This window comes from Anneissia japonica, unplaced genomic scaffold, assembly GCF_011630105.1.
Source record: "Anneissia japonica isolate Jap-2015-1 unplaced genomic scaffold, ASM1163010v1 scaffold3867_len840240_cov202, whole genome shotgun sequence".
Taxonomy (NCBI): domain Eukaryota; kingdom Metazoa; phylum Echinodermata; class Crinoidea; order Comatulida; family Comatulidae; genus Anneissia; species Anneissia japonica.
This window is the reverse complement of record NW_022715965.1, coordinates 210,686-230,129: the sequence shown is the minus strand read 5'-3', so window position 1 is coordinate 230,129 and position 19,444 is coordinate 210,686. Positions and strand designations below refer to the sequence as shown.

The following is a 19,444-nucleotide window of genomic DNA, read 5'->3' as shown; positions in this document are numbered from 1 at the left end:
CACATTGCCATTTCATAATTCTCAACACTTTATAAAAAAAAAGAGAGCGTGGTTAAAAGAAACCAGCGAATATGACGGTAGCATTTCAACAAGGAAAAGGATTTTGTTACGCGTTATGACAAGCAACCATGTCAGTGAGTACAACGTTGAAGTTAATACAATCAGACGGTAATTAAATCATACTGTCACCATGGACCGAATCTGACTATTTTGATTGGATGCGCCTGCTTTAAAGAATATAACTAAAACGTGATTCGATATACATTTACTATCTATGCCACTAAAATGGATATATAAGATAGCAACAAAATAAACAGTACAAACGAAACAGTTTTGTGTTTTATATTACAACTTTGTTCTCGCAATGATAGTCAAACGGTGCTTTAATTTTACTGCTGTTTACTATAATTATTTGGTAATATAAAAAAGTGAATTTTATATATCAATTTCATTGTGAATTTAGGAATGATATTACAAATGAATCTTTAAAGAGATATCACTGTTTATGTCTATATTGGCTGTATTTATTATTGTTATCTGTGAACTGTCATGATCGTTAAGTAGTTTTGTATTCTTGCAAACAATATAATAATCTACCTGGTAGTTTCAACGACGGAAGTCTAAGCAGATGTTCGCGAAAACACTCTAGGCCTACTACTACTGCTGCTGCTTCTACAACACTACTACTTATTAGTATTGCTACTGCTGCTGCTACTACTACTACTACTACTACTACTACTACTACTGCTACTATTACTACTACTGCTACTGCTACTGCTAGTAACTGCTACTGCTGCTTCTGCTGCTGCTGTTGGTAATACTACTACTACTGCAGATAGTTGCTACTGCTGCTAATACTACTACTACTACTACTATCTGCTGCTACTGCTACTACTACTACTATTGCTGCTGCTGCTACTACTGCTACTGCTGCTGCTGCTGCTACTACTACTACTAATACTACTATGCCTATTAATATGTTGTTGCTACTAACAACGGGACACGGATCGAATAATATTCAAAATCTCCAATAACAAAACTGTAAAACTAAACCATTCTTTATTAATAGAATAATCCATTATTAAAGTTTGCGTTATCTCAACAGTTCTTATATGTAACATTATAAGTGTTATGCATATCATCCAGATACTATACAACCAAGATTAGATTGTGTTTCACACTTTTACGTCCATAATTATACTTACAGAATCGTTTTACTTAATTAGGTTGATTGGTAAAATACGGAGATGGACAACATTACACCAACAATGGGACATGCTTCGCCAGGCGTTATTCAAGTGACGTGTGCGTGAAATGAATGTGTTAACGTTGTTATTTCTTGTTAATTCTAATCGAAAAAAGCTAAGATTAGTATATAAACTTTCTCGGTTGTTTGCTTCTTGGTGTAGTAATCCCTATACAGTATAGTTGAAGTTAGCTAAACTATGATTGTGCAAAGGTTAGGTCAGACAATAATAAATAATGTGCTTAAGAACTGAAGTTAGAGTTGCTTCGACAACTCCCGTAGTTTTAACTGTGCTTTTCAATAATGCATATGAAACCAGTCCTAGGACATAAACCCTATATAACATATATATATTATATATATATATATCGTATCTAGCTATGTTAGTGCGAAATCAGTTGCTACTATTACTGTATTGACAAAACCTTAACTGCCCAGTTGGTTAAGGCGTCTACATAGGCAACAGAAGGCTCGGGTTTGAATCCCGGACGGGGAAACTGATTTCATTATTTTTCTTCAAAATGTATATAGGACCTACAGTATACATAATAGCTTTACCACAATACATGGTTGTTCCTCCGTTTGTTCGTTCATTCAGTCATCCATTTATTTATTTATTCATTCATTCATTTTATTAATTCGTTAATATTCATTCATTCAGAAACTGTTTATAATGTCGGTCTATATAACTGCAGTTTCTTACAATCAATAAATCATCCTGAACCATCTTCGATGAAGATTAGGTAGAAGAAGAACCACTAGTAACATTAGTTAGCGAGAGTTGGAACTAGCATGAATTCTACTAAAAAAAGCTTATGTATCAAATTCCTCCAAAATCCATGTTAGTCGCAAACGCCATGCTTGCAGCGCTATGCTCCCGCGTAATCCTAGTAGATTACATAGCGCATTATTAACTCTAAGGGAATTTGAGCTACCATGCGGAGCACTTTTAAAATGGTGTACATAACATGTTTGCTGTTATACACAAGGCCCCATACTGTTTTTCAAATAGAAGTACCATCATCAAGAATGTTACAAATTTACGTAGTCTAAGTACTATTATTAGGCTCCCCAGCCGGGATTCGAATGGGCCTTCTGCTTTGTAGGCCTAAATGATGATTACTTCACTAGTTGGAGACAAGATTTTCACTTTCTTTTGTATGTGCGCGTAACAGCACATTTATCATGATTTAGTTAAAACCAGGGAACAGTGAAATTACGTGTAATTTCACTGATCCCTGGTTAAAACTATCTGAGATTTTGTATTTCTGTTTCGTTTCAAATGCCTAAGACACAGCACATACCGTACTGATCTCTGTTTAATGTATTGCGCTGAGAACTAGTGCATACCCGCAAGTACAATAGAGAGTGGAATTTAGTTGACGTCAATCGGATTCAATTTCCAAAATCCCGATTCGTTTTGGTGTAGAAGGGTCATTTTCAAATTCTGTTTTGGGAAACATATGGCCATTTATAATATCTTATTACAGTAAAATAGTATTCCCGTATTATGATTTTTATATCGATGTTGACTTAGCATTCTTTTAATGTTTTCTCATTTATGTAACGACCTATTTGCCCTCTAGCATTGTGGGTCGGTAATAGTGTTGATATCAAGGGCGTCGATCCGTGGCTGAAAGTGGGGGGGGGGGGACGAGATGAAATATAAAACCTTGGGCCGTAGGCCCAAGCAATGGTTGGGGACTAGGGGGCGAAACCCCGGAAGCTCTGGCGCATATAGCCTTTTAATTAATTTTAAGCAATGCAATTAACATTTATTTCCATACGAAATTTTTAAAATATCCAGTGGCGGATCCAGTAATTTGAAATGGAGCTGGGCCCAGAGAGGGACTTTTACAGATGGAGAGTGTAGCTGGACTACCACCTCACCCCCACCATAGTAGGGGCTGAGGTAAGGAAATTTATGATTATGGCACCAGTTGGACGGAAATGGCATTCTCAGACTGAATTTGAATATAATTTTAATTTTTCTCCACTTTTAAATTTCGAAAAAAAAATAGTGATGGTGGGCCGGCTGGGCCCCTTGAATCTGCCACTGAAATACTCATCATAAAAAGTCTTTAAAATTATCCTTTTTCAGTCATAATTATGCCCGCTTATATATTTCGTGCTAACTAACATTCATAAAAATAATGATTTATTATCTACTGATTGGCTTGAAACGTATTAAAAATTCGAACTATGAAAAACAAATAAGATAAACTTAAAACGGTCATTAATTTAGTCTTTTTGCATGTACAGTACTTTTAAAGTCAATCAAGAGGTTTTTGCTTTTCTCCTCTTTTTGAATTTCACTTTTGTGTAAGTAATATTGCGATAAATTATTGTGAAGTATTGATCTTTTGGACCCTGAGCGCTTGTTTACAAGATCAGATTATTCTATAACCAGAGGCCATGTATATAAGTTGTATAAACAGAAATTTAAACTTAATGTTAGGAAAAAGGCATTCGTTGTTCGAGTTACTGACAATTGGAACTCCCTTCCTAGTAATGTGGTAAATCAGAGTTTGGTAAATCATTTTAAAGCGGGCTTAGAGAAAGTCTGGTCTGGCCACCACCTTAAGAAGATTCGATAATGATTGAGGGACAAATGAGCTTTGATCTCTAAGTCTCGAAGATTCAAGGTAAATATAATGTAATAGTTTCATTTTCTTCGATATTTTAATCTTAGATAAACTTTGTTGTTTTGATTTTCCCCTATTGTGAGACGATTCATGAACAGAATTTACATTAAGAGATGAAAGATTATGACGTAAACTTTGTTCTTATAATATAATAGAAGGTGAGTTTCATTGTCTTTTAGTTTGCCCTTTGTACAACGAGCTTTAAACAATTTGATTCTATCATACTTCTATACTTATCCTTCCTAAATAAAACTGACAAACTACTGCTTATTCAAAAAGGAAGATTCAATTCAAGTCAATTTGTTACCTCTTCAAAAACCATCAAGGACTATTATTTCACAATAAAATACACACAATGGAAACTCTTAACTCTCTTTATCCATGGAGCATGCAGGCTAATAAGTTTGTTGTCAGGGTAACTCAATACAATGTAAGCCTACTTTTAAAAAACACTTTAAAAAGTCACAAACTATTTTATTACCTTGTACAACTTTTGTTCAGCTTTTTAACTTCGTTAAATTTTTTTTCGGATTTTTCTTAATGGTCTGATGATAAGTTCAAATACACAGTATACGGACAGAGTTTATGAGCACAGTAGATCTCCTGAAGGTATTTTAACTGTTCTGATTGTTTGAGTTCATTCAAATTCACTATCTAAAAATGTTTCCGTAGTATGTATTCATGCACCTTAGGAATGGAACAGGCTCTAATGCTCTTGGCGTCACAATTATACAATGTACTATTATAAATTTTAGAAAAAAAATTATTCCAAAGCAATGGAAATCAGTGCACGTCACAATCGTTTTAACCTTTGTTCAACTTATTCTCGATGAACGGGTGATCAATTTTAAACATTTAAGGGTATAATTTACGAATACCCTAAAACGATCCGCTTCTCTACGGTACATAAGCTACGTTAGTATTCAATCACTGTATACTATCACAAAGAAAACAATTATACTAATTGCCTGTTCCACTATTCAACTTTCGGGGTTTACGAACGTCTGTGTCATTATTTTAAAAAGGTTTACACTCATTTCAGCCATGGTGGCGCCTTGGTGCTTAAATATTCTGGTCTGCATTGAATTTATTGACCCCGTCCACATTTATAAAGAAACCTGCTCCGTTTTAACGGGATTCGAACCTGCAACCTCTCGATGTCAAGGCGAGTATCATGCCTAATAAACCACTGAGACCTATAGGATATCGTGCAGGCACTTTCCCTCATACAACTGAATGAAACGTTCACACATAGTGGAGCTCTGGATAAGCTAGAAAAGCTTATAGATCGCAGCTGGAAAATCAAATAATATTCAAATCAAGTGGCTGCGTAGCACCGTAAACAATATAAACAAATAGATAAATAATAATTATTATTATTTATCTATTTGTTATACTGTATATGCAGAATGTCCCGGGTCCGAATCCTGATTCATATATCCTGATATATATTCCTAGTTGTTAATTTTTTTTTTTTTCGAAGGGCTACAACATTTTTTAGAGTTGATCTTACAGGCCAAAGATAATTTAGGCCGAGTTGAAAGCAATTGTTACAAATTACCTGGGCTATTTATTTATTTTTTTTTCTTTGGGTGGGGGGCATGTCGTTAGTTTAATTAAGAGTCGCTGAGCTTTGGAGGGTCGTTTTACCAATATGATTGATCCCAATAATAAAGTGTAAAGTATAGACAGAGTTTGTTTTAAAGATAAGTAATAGGAATTTAATTTTACCTGTAACGTTTGGTAACTATTTTCCTCATTGTATGCGGTGTCCTTTGTATTACTATGGGTACTGTTTTTAGTACAACACGTTTTTATTAACATTGGTAAAATGAAGTTATAACAATACTGACAAGGAACAGTAAACAGAACAAACCAGAGAGACAAAACTTAGCGGCGCATAAGGCGGTTTATATAGGCCTATATTCAATGTACCGCCTTTTAAAACTTGCTCATATTTGTCGAAACACCTCCAAGCTGTTTTTCCGTAAAGTTTTTAGTGCACATGACCCAAGGTTTGTATTGTTGTCTTTATCTATATATTGATGTATGTACTATCGGTACTGCTTATTCATTTTGTTTGTATTATGTAGGGTTCAATAAACTTTAGCTCTCACATTGGTCAAGCGTCTAAATTATAGATATAACAAACAAAGTATATAGTACATAACAAACAAAGTAAAAATTTGCCAGATTTTAATAAAGAATATATATTATATTCTTTATTAGGGGTCAGACAAACAATGAATAAAAGTCCATCTCCACCAAAACTCTTTTCAGGGTGTCTGATGTCACAATACCGGTATAGCACTAATGTCACATGGACGAAATGGTCAAAGATCTACAGTAGGTTCATCCTATTTGGGCATTGCTCTGGTTAATGAAGGGATACATACGTAATACCATAGAGAAATACATAGCCTACGTTCTACTGCGGCCAGCTGAAGTTCTCTCTGATCAACCTTAGCACAAATGTGAGGGCGTAATCAGTTAAGTTCTTGGATTTATTTGGAAATGTAATACCAACAGGATATATATATGGTAATAATTAACAAAACAATGTATAGTAGTTCTTTTGTCAGATATTACAATTGTAACTAAATAACTAAACTACCATTATTGTTTCCTACTCTTCGATGGCCTTAAAGTTGTGCTGGTTCCATCACGTCACTCTTTTCCAAAGGTGTTATACTCTAAATTTTAGAATCTTTGGGAGGTCGTCTTTAACCACCAGACCCATAACAAGAAGCAGGGAAACAACGTTTTGTTTTTCTTTTTGCCAACTAGATTACGCTAGTCTCTTGTTCACAGTTTAGATCTGTCTATACTAAAATTGCACTTAAAATAACACATTGGCATGATATTATATTAAACAATTACGCTGAGTAAACATAATGTAATGCCCAATTGAATGAAAGAAATATCCCTTACACTTTATAAACTTAATAAAATGTTATCAATATTATATTTTTACTTACCTATTATACGGAAGATTGGAATTACAGTCACCGTCTGCTCGCTGTACAAATAAAACACTTGTTATCGAAATCTTCAACTGACAACATTGGTCTATTTCTATAGTAATATATAAAGCAATATGATGGATGCGCATGAACAAACACCACGACGCGGAAATTTAACTGCGCATGTGTAATGTGAAATCTTAGACTGCGCATGAACTACTGTATTGCGTATTGACACATAGAGGTATCCATGAATAAAAAAAAAAAGCCAAAGGGCAGATTGGAAAAGTCAAAACAGCAAGGGCATATTTAATAAACAATTATTAACTAATTAATCAACTTATCAATTTACTTCTGATCATTGGAAGAATGTCGTGGAACCATTTAGAGGGCGTACACACAATGCGTAACAGATGATAATGCAATGGTGGCATATACAGTTCTCTTTCCAATTAAAGACCAATTTTGGGACGGTGGTTTTCTGGTCTTTAAATATAGAAAAGTATCAAAATATAGATAAAGAATAGGTGTTTATTTAGGACTACCAAAATGTGGTCTTTAATTGGAAGTGGTCTCTATTTGGGTTGGGGTGCGGGTCTTTAAGTAGGGAGAGATCAGCATAATGGTAGATGGATAAACAAGTACAGATGCGAACACTAATCGTACATGCGCTTAAAAGAAATTACGGACTACGCATGATCAACAGACCATATCGTAGCGTGACGGTAGCGTATAATGATCGGCGTAGATACTGTGCCCAGCATGTGTTGTTAATATTAATTCTAATGAGTGTTTGTAATCTAGATTGTCATTGGATATCGATAAACCAATTTCATTACGATTCTCAGCCGACTCAAAATTCTCCAAGGAGACTGAGCTAGGTATTCTATTATATTTTCATCTCCGAAGGTCAATCGCTTAAAAATTTAAACGAACCCTGATCTAGCCTAGACGGCATCGGCGCAGGTGTTGAGGACCTGCTGATTACCGTAAACTGCGCCTATCGTCTGTTGATCACGCTTGGGGTTTTCATCATCAGGTGTTCAGCTTTTTTACCTATCAAATTCGTTAAAAATATATGCGTATATGTATACCTAAATGTCAACTATCTCTATTTAAGGACTGTCACAGTCTAGTCCAACGTATTTATGAAATGATTTATGACAGCCTGCATTTTAAATAGCATCAGCTGCTAAATTTTAATCCGATAACATATGAATGTTTACTATAGACATTGCCTTTAACCTTTATATATTCCACGAGCTGGTGCAACACGTGCGGATGCGCAGTGCGCAGCGACGTATCATGAGTATTGACATGGGTGCTGACGGTGGGTGACGTGAAGGTAAAGTGGGGATTGATGATTAAGAGATGAGGAGTTAGCTGGCAAATACAGGTGATATGTGGTGGGTTGAATGGTTCCCCACGGTTCCCCTTCCCCGTAGATATGCCACTAACTCGCAGTACCTGAATGCAGGTTGTTAAATAGTTGTTAAATTGTTGCTCACTGTACCACAAAACGACAGCGTTAGCGTAGAAAACTTACTTGTTTCTGGGACATGCGCGTGTTTCTTTCGTTTTTCCAGTGGTTAAGTTTGATTGACATTCCGGAAGGTCTATTGACCGGTTATATAATTCGGGCTGATGTTGTGCAGAGCCTTTATAAGACCATTAATAAATTGATTAATATCTTGGATAAGTTTATAGAGGCTAAATAAATTATAGTAACTCGTGAAAAAAAATAAAATAAAATATCAACGCTTCAATCCTACTGTTTACCTTGATAAGGTATAAGGTAGAAAATATCAATAATTTTTAATAAAATGACGTAACTGAAAATGATGACGTAATAACTAGTAATCTAAAACAAGTAGTATTATAGATGGTAATCGTGATGAATAAAACATCGTATCAATTTACAAACCGAAAATGAGAATGTAAATAATAGCAAATTGTATACATCTTGAGAAGTTAACCTTTATCATATTGTCTATGTGTCCATCAGATTATATTATAGTGGTTTTATCCAAAACCCTCGATCTCCTCCCGCGGCTCTTGTCACGGTTGTTGCATCATGTACTAATACTTAATAATAAATAATGTCTACTTTGTGCGTTTCGACGTATTCCACAAATCAAATAGAATCAATTAAAGATAGCATCAATCATGACGAACACGCAACAGAAGAAAAAACAACCGGAAAACGATAAAAATGTGATAAATGATAAATCAGGTAACCTGGAAAAAATGAGGATCGATGTTTAAATACCTTACAGTTTACTTGATGTAGGCAGGAAACAGCTATTTGTAGCTCAAATACAATAAAGATAGCTTGATAGGCAGTTCTATTTTAAAGTGGATATCGCAAACTGTTATAATTAAATAATAGTCACCAACGTATTTTATGAACGTTGAAAATGTAAACAACGTTTCCAGTTTTCTGAATGGCTTAAAGCGGCTCGCTAAGTACGCGCGCTCTCATCCAAACGCACTGATCGGACCCGTTAAATAGGCCTAAGAAATGTAATAGGGTATATAGACCAATTCAATGCATCCATAATAAGTCCCCATTTTCGTTCAACTGATTTTTTTTTTTATTTTATTTTTTTTTTTGTTTCTCTTAATGCATATAATTTTCTGGGATTTTACATTGTTGTATTTTCTGAATAGCTTTTTTTTATCATTCTTTCTGTTCTACATTATTAAAGGCCCGTTATTCTCACTTTTACATGCGTATCACCAAAAGTCTTATTTTAAAAATCTTCATGTTTATTACTATTCTTTTTATGATAGAAATGTCAATAGTGATTTTTTTTTTTTATAGGATTTCTGTGAAGTGTTCAAATTTGTAATTACGACTAGTAGTATTGTATTCACTTCTCTTACTTTAAAAGAAAGTAAATAAATAAATATTTATTTGCATGAAACCACGGGGTCTGTCAAGCAGTGCCAGTAGGTCGGCCCGACTAATGGTACAATACGTTCAAATATTAAACATCATCCAAGAACTGTAAGTTATTCTACAAAAACACTTTTTATAGTTATAAACATTTCGCTTAACGGCGATTATGACAATAGAACACTGCACTAGAATTTCATGTGTAATATCTCATGTCGCTTGAATAACTGCTGACGCCCTCTAGCTTCACATCAAATAACATGGTTGCATTTTAAAACCAGAAACGGATCGAAAAAATAGCTGATAATAGACCTACAAGACATTCAATAGCAATTGGAAAAAAGGAATTGAAAACCTAACAATTACAACTTTGATAGTTTTGGCATTGTTACTGTGTTTAAAACTTTTTTTAATTTCATTTTGTAATTTACTCTGTGATTTTTATGGTTTATTTAAAACTTATTATCTTGTTTTGTATGTGAACGCACCGTGTATGAGCGTGTGCCACAGATATAAAGGTGTCGTTTCAATAAATTATTATCATCAAAAATTTAAAAAAATGATTAACTATTCAAAAGAATACAGGAAAGCTATTATTTAACTGTCTGTTAATGACGAAAAAAATTATCATTCAATATTTTTATTGTAAATTAAATATGCAAATTAAACAATTCAAATCTGGAATTGATTTTTAAAAATATTTTTTTGCTCATGATGGACAGTACATATCTAAATAGTGAATTCCATAGATTAAGAGTCGGCTTGGAAACAGATTTCTTTACTACAGTAATTTGAAATCACGACAAATGTCGCCCTCTGTTGGTAGTTTGTTAGTTATTGGAATAAGTTGTATGCAAATTAGCTAACTTCCTAAGTTTTTCTGATTCACGTATTAACGTTATAATCAGTGGCGGCGCCAGCGGGCGGGAGGGGCAGCAGGGGCTACGTCGATAGTATTCATCCCTTCCGTTGCATCCTTGTGAAAAACAAATTAATTATAACGCATTCCACATTGCCTCTGAATAAGGACGAAAATCCAAAAACTCTAAATCAAGCGTCTTGGCTGTAATGCACGGTATTCAACAAATTCTTTTTCGATGCTTCTCACAAATTCAGTAACATAGCTAGTAAACTAGTGGTACCTCCACACGAAAATCAGAATAATGCATGTTGCATTACAAATACAAAATTATAACTTCTCCAAGTTTTTGAGTTAACTTCAGTAAATTGAAATATTTTCCCTATTGTCCTTTTCTTACCTGTGCTTATAAAACCAAGTGTATAATTTTTGTTTATTTTACTATTCTTTTTTTAATATTTTATAAATAAATACCTTGTAGGCCTACTTATCTAATATAAAAAAGTTACTTTTTTTTGTTGAAACTGTGACCCTAATTAATCCTGAGTAACTTTTGACAAATATTATTTTAACTCTGTTTTAGCTATCTCGCAATCATCTTTTTCTACTCGATCGTACTTTTGAATACTTGTCCTTTCGTGTTTTCTCTTTGCATACACGGCAAGCAACAGGAACACGGCTGAAATCAGGTACAGTGTAGTACAGATGAACCAGGGCATGACGTAAGATCCGGTATTGTCAAACAAAGTGTCTAAGATAAATAGCAAAAAATAGCTTCATTAGCATATAAATCGAGCACTACCAGACATAGAATTGGGATCAAATCCCGATGATTGTGTATTTTATATATACAAAAATACACAGATCCATATATATCTAAAAATATATATAATGTATATATATATAGTGTATACATATATAGTGTATACATTATGCTTTATTGTTCGTATGAAATGTGTGCTTTGCATAATGGCTTGCACACAAGTTACACTACTTTATCAATCGTTAGGCCTACCTGTGAGATAAGGTGTGATAAATGTCCCGGCACCAAACGCCATATAGATTAAAGCGACTGCTTCAGACCGAGTCTCATCAGAGGATATTTCCATTGCAACGGAAGGTAGCAAAACATTTAGAATTGCACGCGGAACACTCATTACTGAAATTAAGACGTTAATAAAAAGTTATGATATAGAACATAACTATGTCGTCCACTTATTAAGTCTAACTTAGGCCTATCTCTGAGCTTATTTTTAGGCTATCTCGTTGATGCAAGCACGCAAGTTAGGCAATCTCGTATAATAAGGACAAAAGTCTGTTTCAAAGCTCAAGACATACAGCCATACTGCGTTTGATATATGTTTGCATTGTAAGTCAACATGTTGTAGAAGAAATTGTAAATGCCTGTGGCGGATCCAGGAATTGGAATAGAAGGGACAGGGAGGAACTTTCACAGACGGAACCCAGCATGGGTAGGGCTGAAGTAAGTAAAATTCTGATTACGGCATTTCTAGATGGCCGGAAATGGCACTCCCAGATTTTTGACTATAATTTTCTTTGCTTTTTCTCTTTTTATTTTATTATATTGGTGAAAAGAATTAGGGGGTCTTCCCCTTGATTCCGCCACTGATATACCATAAATTTAAGAACGCTTACTAATCAATGCTGCTGTTAAACCACTTGATGACGATATAAAAGGTAAAGCGACTGAAGGTGCTGCAGCAACAACGTTACTTAAAGCGTATTGGAAAGTCCTCGATATCGGCAATCCATCCGAAAATACGGCAGCTATTATCCTTCCAGTAAGATCACCTATGCCCATCCAAACTATAACTAGAGCTATATGATCGTTATCCATTCCTGCTTCAAACAGAAAGTTGCCCTACAATAACAGAAACATGTAAAATTGTCTTGTTATATTGCAAGTATATTAAAAGGCAATAAACAAAAGTAGGCCTATATTGTATTTATATTATTGCACATTTTTGTATAGAACCTGAACGGAAGTTGATTTTCTATATGTTTTAAAAAACATATAATATTATAATTTATATAACGACTACTGTATACAAAAGTCAGAAAAAAATTAAAAGAATTCCATGTATTTATTATTCTACAAACTTGGACCGCTGTCAAAAACTGCTAACACTAATCATATACAAATACTGCCTTATGATTTATATTAAGATTATATAGGCCTATGTGTTTATATTATGCATATAAAAATATAAATGATCGAAAACAGTTATCAGATTTATCGTATCGAGCATAGCACTTAAACGGAAAGTTTTTGTCAATGGTTGAAAACATGCTTTTGGCTTAGGCATATTATGTGCGTATTATATTTATCGACATTGCGAACCTTTATAAAAAATACAGTATTACTTACAACGCTGATGTATGTAAACATTGTAGCAGTCGCCGCCAGCAAGATACCAGGTAAAGAAATGGTAAAATCTCTTCTTTTAAGCACAGCAATATATTTTGCTATGCAAGATTTGTTTCTTATTAAATCAACTTCAAATTTTGTGTCCATCTTTTTTTCCACCGCATACACTTCTTTATTGCTATGTGTCTGTGTATACGTTTCAATATTGTCGCCATCTTTAGAGCTATCACAGATAGGCCCACCGCTGCATTTATCGTTTTCGTATTTTTCGCATGCGATGGATAGTTTTACATGCGTTGGTTTCATATCTATCATTACTAGTCCAGTTGAATATCCAACTAATGCCAAACAGCCACTGATTATTCTCAACGTATTACGCCATGAGTACTTTTCATACAGCCACTCAATCCATGGTGCAGCTAGAAGGCCTGAAAGAGTGCATGATGATAACATGTATTATTTAAATAAAAGTTAAGCAAAACAATGTCGCTATGTTTCGAAACCTTTTAGAAGTAAACGTCATATCTTTGATTTTTTTCGTGGCTATATCCTCAAGTGACAACAAAAACATAACTCGCACTGCCAAAACAACTGGTCAATCAAATAGGGCCAGCGCACGGCTTATTTTTTCCCCATAGAGTTAAATCCGAAATTCTAGAGGGCGCTATTTAATGGCATTTATGTAAATTGAACATGAATACGCATACTTGACTTCTCTCGCGAATCGCGAACTGAGTAGTGGTCGCTTCTTGTGGAAGAATATGAAAGCTGCGGCATTCAGTAGGGTTAGGGTAGGCCAATATCTCTGGTAATTAACATTAAAAATCATGGTCTTTGATAGTATAAAAAGCAATACGTTGAATTTGTCGGTTGAGTAGTATTAGTGTAAAGATATACATACAGTAGCTGCTAAGTACTACTGATTCTGAAGAATATAAACGTTTAAAAATGCTCTGACAATTTTATGTATTAATGTTGAGTTTTACAAATATTTCGTTCATATGCAATATGAATAAAGTAAAAGGCCTAAATTTATAGCAATCATAGGCCTATATATAATTAAATTTTACCAACTGATACTCTAATACTGACTACAGTATATGACTTACTGCTTATATGTGTCTGCCCAATAAAAAATATTAAATAGTGCATTTAAAACGATTCAAACAGATGGAGGTAAAACACTGTTTTCACTTATTTACAGACGGTTCTACTAAATCCCTAAATTTTACCAGCCAATATGCAAAAAATATAGATTTTATTAACTGTATGGGAAAGATAATGCTGGCCGGCCGAGATTGGTCCGCGTGTGGTTTGAACTCCTGACCACAACTTCATTCAATCAGAATGGAAACCACTGAGCCAAACAGCCTGCTTACGTAAAGCCCTGTCCAGGTTATCAGATTTTATTTGACAAAAACATGTGACATGCCTAAATATGGTCACGATGACATCACATCATGACCATATATAGGCACATCATGACTATATATGGGCCCTTCATGAGTATATATGGGCATACAACAGTTTTTTTTTTGTTTTTTTTTTGTCAAAGAAAATGTGATAGTGTGAACAGAGCTTAAGTTTGTTAGTTAAAGCAAAGATAATAAATAGCAGAAGATAGAGCAGCTTCCCAATAAAGTGGAACATCCGTTCCAAAGGCATTGTGAGTACACGGAGAGCAATTTTACCCAATCCGCGCGGCGGCGCTAAATAGTAATAATAAATATTTTGAAATAAATTCATTTGGATCCAAATATAATATGTATGAAATTTTTCATTAGTGTTGATCCAGCAAAATAAAAAACAATAGTACTCACACAAAATAAAAAACAATTGTACTCACAAATTTCATACAAAGTAATAATAAAGGCGCCACTCTGGTTCGTTTGTTTCCTGTAGTTTCTCTACTCAGTAAAATATTCAAATTTTACCCCATTCGCGGGAGGGCGGATGTTCCCATCAATTTTAATGCAAATACGCGGAACAGCTCATTCTTCTGCTATTTAAGTTCTTTGGTTAAAGGGCCGTGGCCTAGTGGTACGGTCCAGTCCATATTTACAGTAAATTTAAGGGGCGTTTTTTTTACACACACAAAAAAATGAACGCTTCCCTCGAATAAAATCCCTCTCAAAAACCCGCCTCAACAATACGTGCCCTGGGGCGTTATTTCGAATAAATACGGTATGTTAAAATCCCAGTAAATGCCAAGTAAGAAGCAAATAGGTCTATTGAAATGCTTACCTAGGCTTACGCCAGTCAATGCCGAGCAAGTCGCTCTTGTTGCGTTGCGTTTGTCGAAATTCCTTATTATTAAATCGATAATAGTAACATAAGTAAGGCTAAGGCCAAGTCCATAAAACACACCGTATGTGATGTATAAAATCGAAATTTGTTGCGCAAATGATGATGTTAAAAGACCTAGACAACATAGCGTCACGCCAATGAATACTGTCGCTCGATGGCCAAGTTTCTGGAAAAAGAATGTCACGACAACAGAGCACCAACTGAATAGTGAGATTGAGATAGCACCAGGCACACCTGTGGAAATAATCGCAGAAAGTCAACAACACTGTCACTACTACTAATAGTGCTATGCACTTCCGCTGCTACTGATGCTAATGCTAATAATGCATGCTACTGCTAATAATGCTGCTACTGATGCTTGTGGTGCTACTGCTTCTACTACAGTTCCTGCTACTGCTATTGTTGTTGTTGCTGCTACCACTACTGCTACTGATGCTACTGCTACTACTACTACCACCACTTTTGCTACTATTACTACTATACTACTACTATATTACTACCACTACTACTACTACCACCACCGCTACCACCGCCGCTACCACCGCCACCACCACCACCACCACCATCCCACCATTATATTAAATAACATATATGCTTATATAACGATAAAGATGGGAAAACAGGAACCAATCATTTCATGCTCATATGAAACTTCAAACCAATCATCAAAACTATGGATAAAAGTAACAGTGGAATAATTCTTCAAGACTACAAATGTATAATATACATTTGTATACATAGGCCTATATATTTAAAAGTCTTAAACAACATTTAGTGTAGAACTTCCCTTTTAACATTGTTTTTTCTATGACATTGGTCTACTACAGAATTTGGCCTATAATCATAAACCCTGTTTAATTTCCAATAATTATTAACTTCCAGTCATCAAGATCATTACAATAATTAATATTGAAAGAAGGTTTGATATCATAGTTAAGCACGTCAATTGCTACTCTAAGTTTTTACTTGTACAGTATAATATGATTAAATAAATGATAAATTACAGAACCGATAATTCTATGGAGAAAATTGTATCGTTTTATACTTTTGCAATGGTTTTAAAAGGAAAACATTATCGTACAGATTTTGAGCTTTTCGCGATCAAGGGCGCGCGGACTATAAAGGGGCTTTACACTTGTTGATTTGTCTATCGATTCAAATGGCCGAGAGGTTAAGGCAGGGGTGCCGCAACCTACAGCAATATCGGCGCTGGTTCGAACGGCACACTCGCCTATGGTTCTGGTGGTAGAACAAGTTTTCTCGGATAGGCTGATGGATTGGCTCGTATGCACTATAAAAAATCCAGTACACCATTCGAGACGAGTAGGGGGATACCGTAGGGGGATACTCCGGTGTACTGCGGGTACAGTGGTAAACGACGAGAGTTGCAGGTACCGTGTTACCGGGTAGCACAGATACGAAGGGACCCTTCGGGACGAACAAAGTCATTGATCGAGTTACTAGTCTACATATCAAGAGCTATGAGCATCTTCTTTTATGGATACTAGCGCTATGCAAATTTACACTATTATTATATTATTTTTAGGAAAAACTCCGAATTATCATGCTGAATCTATCTCTTTAATATTCAGCATGATAATTACCTATATACATATAGTCTACAAGAGTATTTGGTTCATTTCTGTTTTGTTTTTTGTTAACTGATGATGGGTTGAAGGTAACCCGAAACATGTCTGCCATTAAATCGTTTGTGTTATTTTTAAAATGCGTTGTATTTTTTGTCAACTTACGTCCATTTGGTTCTATTATCAAGGATTCAGTTCAAGAAGATTACCAGTTTCTTTATTAAGGAAATATGAAAAGATTACTCTTCGTTTGAACAAAGCCGAATTGGATTTTAATTTTTTACATTATTATATTATTATAATAAGTATTATAAGTATATAACTAATATTACAAAATCGCAGACTTTATCAAAAGAATATTTATTAGTGTTGGGTATTGTTATATCTAAATACCTTATTTTTTTTTATAGTTTCATGCTATTGTTCGCAATAAATGGGAGCGCAATCAACCATTTATTGACCGTTTTCTTTGACAACCAATATGGCAAAAGTTTAACCCAGATATAACGTTTACCAGGGAACAGTGAAACTGTTCTTTGCCTGTGTAAACACAAAAAATACCAGCATTTTGCAGGCCCCCAGGAAACACAAAACGTTCTTATAACGTTCGCGAACGTTGTGGTTTCATGTCACAAAATAACATTCACACAGCATTGTAGGAACTTTCAAACGTTATGATGACGTTGTGAAATTAGGTTGTAAGTACGTACATCTGGTTCTACAAAATGACGTTTTTATCACCAAACTCTAACGTTATTATAACGTTTTTATAAAGTGATATTGCTAGCTGGGCCACTTTGGAAAGGGACATGCCATTCACATTGTATTAAAATCGATTAGTGTTGATATTGTTACGCATATTGTCAATGTTTCCATAGTTCTGTACTAGGTTAAGGGTACAATAGTTGCTGTTCTATATTATGTCATTTGTGTATGTGATTTTGTCAATGATAATATTTTAAACTATGAACAAACAACCGCAATTTCAAACTGTGTATTTTTACCGTGTTCGAAAATACAGATTAAATTGAATTGAATTGAATTGGCAGGACAAAGTTTTGTAGTAATTCATTATAGAGAGCGATACCTCTATATAGCTAAATCGATGTGCGAAGCATGATAGGCTAATAATTAGCATTTAACAGTTAACACGGGTTTAAATCTAAAACATGGTTAATATGAATAAATTTTATTTATTTATTTAGATCCTTTTTTTCAATACAAGGTCTAAAGAGCATTCATAACGGTCTAAATCGATCGAACAATAAGATTATATTCAATGAAAGCTTACCTGTCTCCGTTGCAGTAGAATTAAATGATTTCCTAAGCTCAAGATAAAGTAAGTTGTAGCTGAAAATAAAACCACCGAAAAACAGACAGTGAATCATTGCAGCGAATATTATTACGAGCGACCAGTGTTTCTTGATGAAACTGATGGGTCCATTCAGACAGCACACCATGTTACTTTTTTACCACAACAATATTTCATATCCAAACTTCTCATATGGGGCTACTTTCTCTTTCTGTAAACAATAAACTGGTATGCATATAGTTCGACGACTTAACGCCCTCAAGCCTTGTAAAAAAATGTTGACCTTACTATACACTCTTATTCTTCCTGTAATTACAGACCATGTAAAATATTGTTGCATCAATTTACGTACTTACCATTTGCAGTGGTGGTTAATAATTAACTTCCCTACTTGAATCCAACACTGGTATTATTATCCATTTGTATACATATATATATATACATATACATACATAGGGCCTATATATAGGCCTATGTAGGCAAAACTATATAACTATAATATATATATATATACATATATATACATATATATATACATATACATACATACACATACATACATATATATATACATATACATACATATATACATATACATACATACACATATATATACATACATACACATACATATATACATACACACACATACACACATGCATACATATACACATGTACATACATATACATACACACATATACACACATATACATACATACATATATACACACATACACACATATATACATACATATATACATACATACATATATATACACATACATATATATACACATACATATATATACATACATATACATATATACATATATATTTATATAACATAAATCAAGGTAGCCGTTAACACTGTTAAATCATATATAAATCATCAAAGAAAGGTAAATACAGTGTTTGAATAAAGGACTTAATAAATACATCGTGTAGCATAGCTCTCAACGAATGTATGTCCTATAAATAAATGAATAAAGAAATTGTGTAATAAAATGCCTCTGGCGGGACTCGAACCTGCGACCTCTCGCTGTCAAGGCGAGTGTCATAACCACTAGACCACGGAGGCTTCATGGTTGAACAGATTCAAATACCACACCAGATACACTCTATTACACACAATAGGTACGGCTAGAAACAAATACGTGCATATAACATAAATCAAGGTAGCCGTTAACACTGCTAAATCATATATAAATCATCAAAGAAAGGTAAATACAGTGTTAGA

General features: G+C 34.3%; 3 protein-coding genes across 4 annotated transcripts in view; all 3 read right to left on the bottom strand.

Moving 5' to 3' along the window:
• Positions 1–7,058, bottom strand: part of LOC117109495 (bombesin receptor subtype-3-like) — a 30,893-nt gene extending 23,835 nt beyond the window's left edge. The window contains exon 1 of the mRNA XM_033251863.1: positions 6,870–7,058. The gene's annotated coding sequence lies outside the window, so the exon portion shown is untranslated. The remainder of the gene's footprint in view (positions 1–6,869) is intronic.
• Positions 7,059–8,743: 1,685 nt separating this feature from the next.
• On the bottom strand, positions 8,744–18,398 carry LOC117109494 (monocarboxylate transporter 13-like). 2 transcript variants are annotated; one of them, XM_033251860.1, is made up of 6 exons: positions 18,186–18,398; positions 15,246–15,542; positions 13,002–13,429; positions 12,269–12,494; positions 11,628–11,771; positions 8,744–11,363 (listed from the first exon to the last, which is right to left on the bottom strand). In XM_033251860.1, exons 1-6 carry the CDS (start codon positions 18,352–18,354, stop codon positions 11,176–11,178), a joined length of 1,452 nt encoding a protein of 483 aa, XP_033107751.1. In that variant the 5' UTR covers positions 18,355–18,398; the 3' UTR covers positions 8,744–11,175. The 2 variants fall into 2 exon arrangements, with proteins under 2 accessions (XP_033107751.1, XP_033107752.1); XM_033251861.1 differs by lacking the exon at positions 15,246–15,542 and having other exon boundaries at positions 18,186–18,394.
• LOC117109508 (monocarboxylate transporter 13-like) overlaps positions 18,364–19,444 on the bottom strand; it is a 7,974-nt gene continuing 6,893 nt past the window's right edge. Inside the window, exon 7 of the mRNA XM_033251879.1 lies at positions 18,364–18,512. Coding sequence (XP_033107770.1) covers positions 18,364–18,512 — 149 coding nt within the window. The remainder of the gene's footprint in view (positions 18,513–19,444) is intronic.

Excerpts from the sequence above, each read along its gene's own strand:
- LOC117109494 (XM_033251860.1), bottom strand. The coding sequence starts at position 18,354 with ATGGTGTGCTGTCTGAATGGACCCATCAGTTTCATCAAGAAACACTGG. Across the intron at positions 12,495-13,001 it reads TGTTTACATACATCAGCGTT|GGCAACTTTCTGTTTGAAGC; the intron begins GTAAGTAATACT and ends CTGTTATTGTAG. Across the intron at positions 11,364-11,627 it reads TATCACACCTTATCTCACAG|ACACTTTGTTTGACAATACC; the intron begins GTAGGCCTAACG and ends TATTTATCTTAG.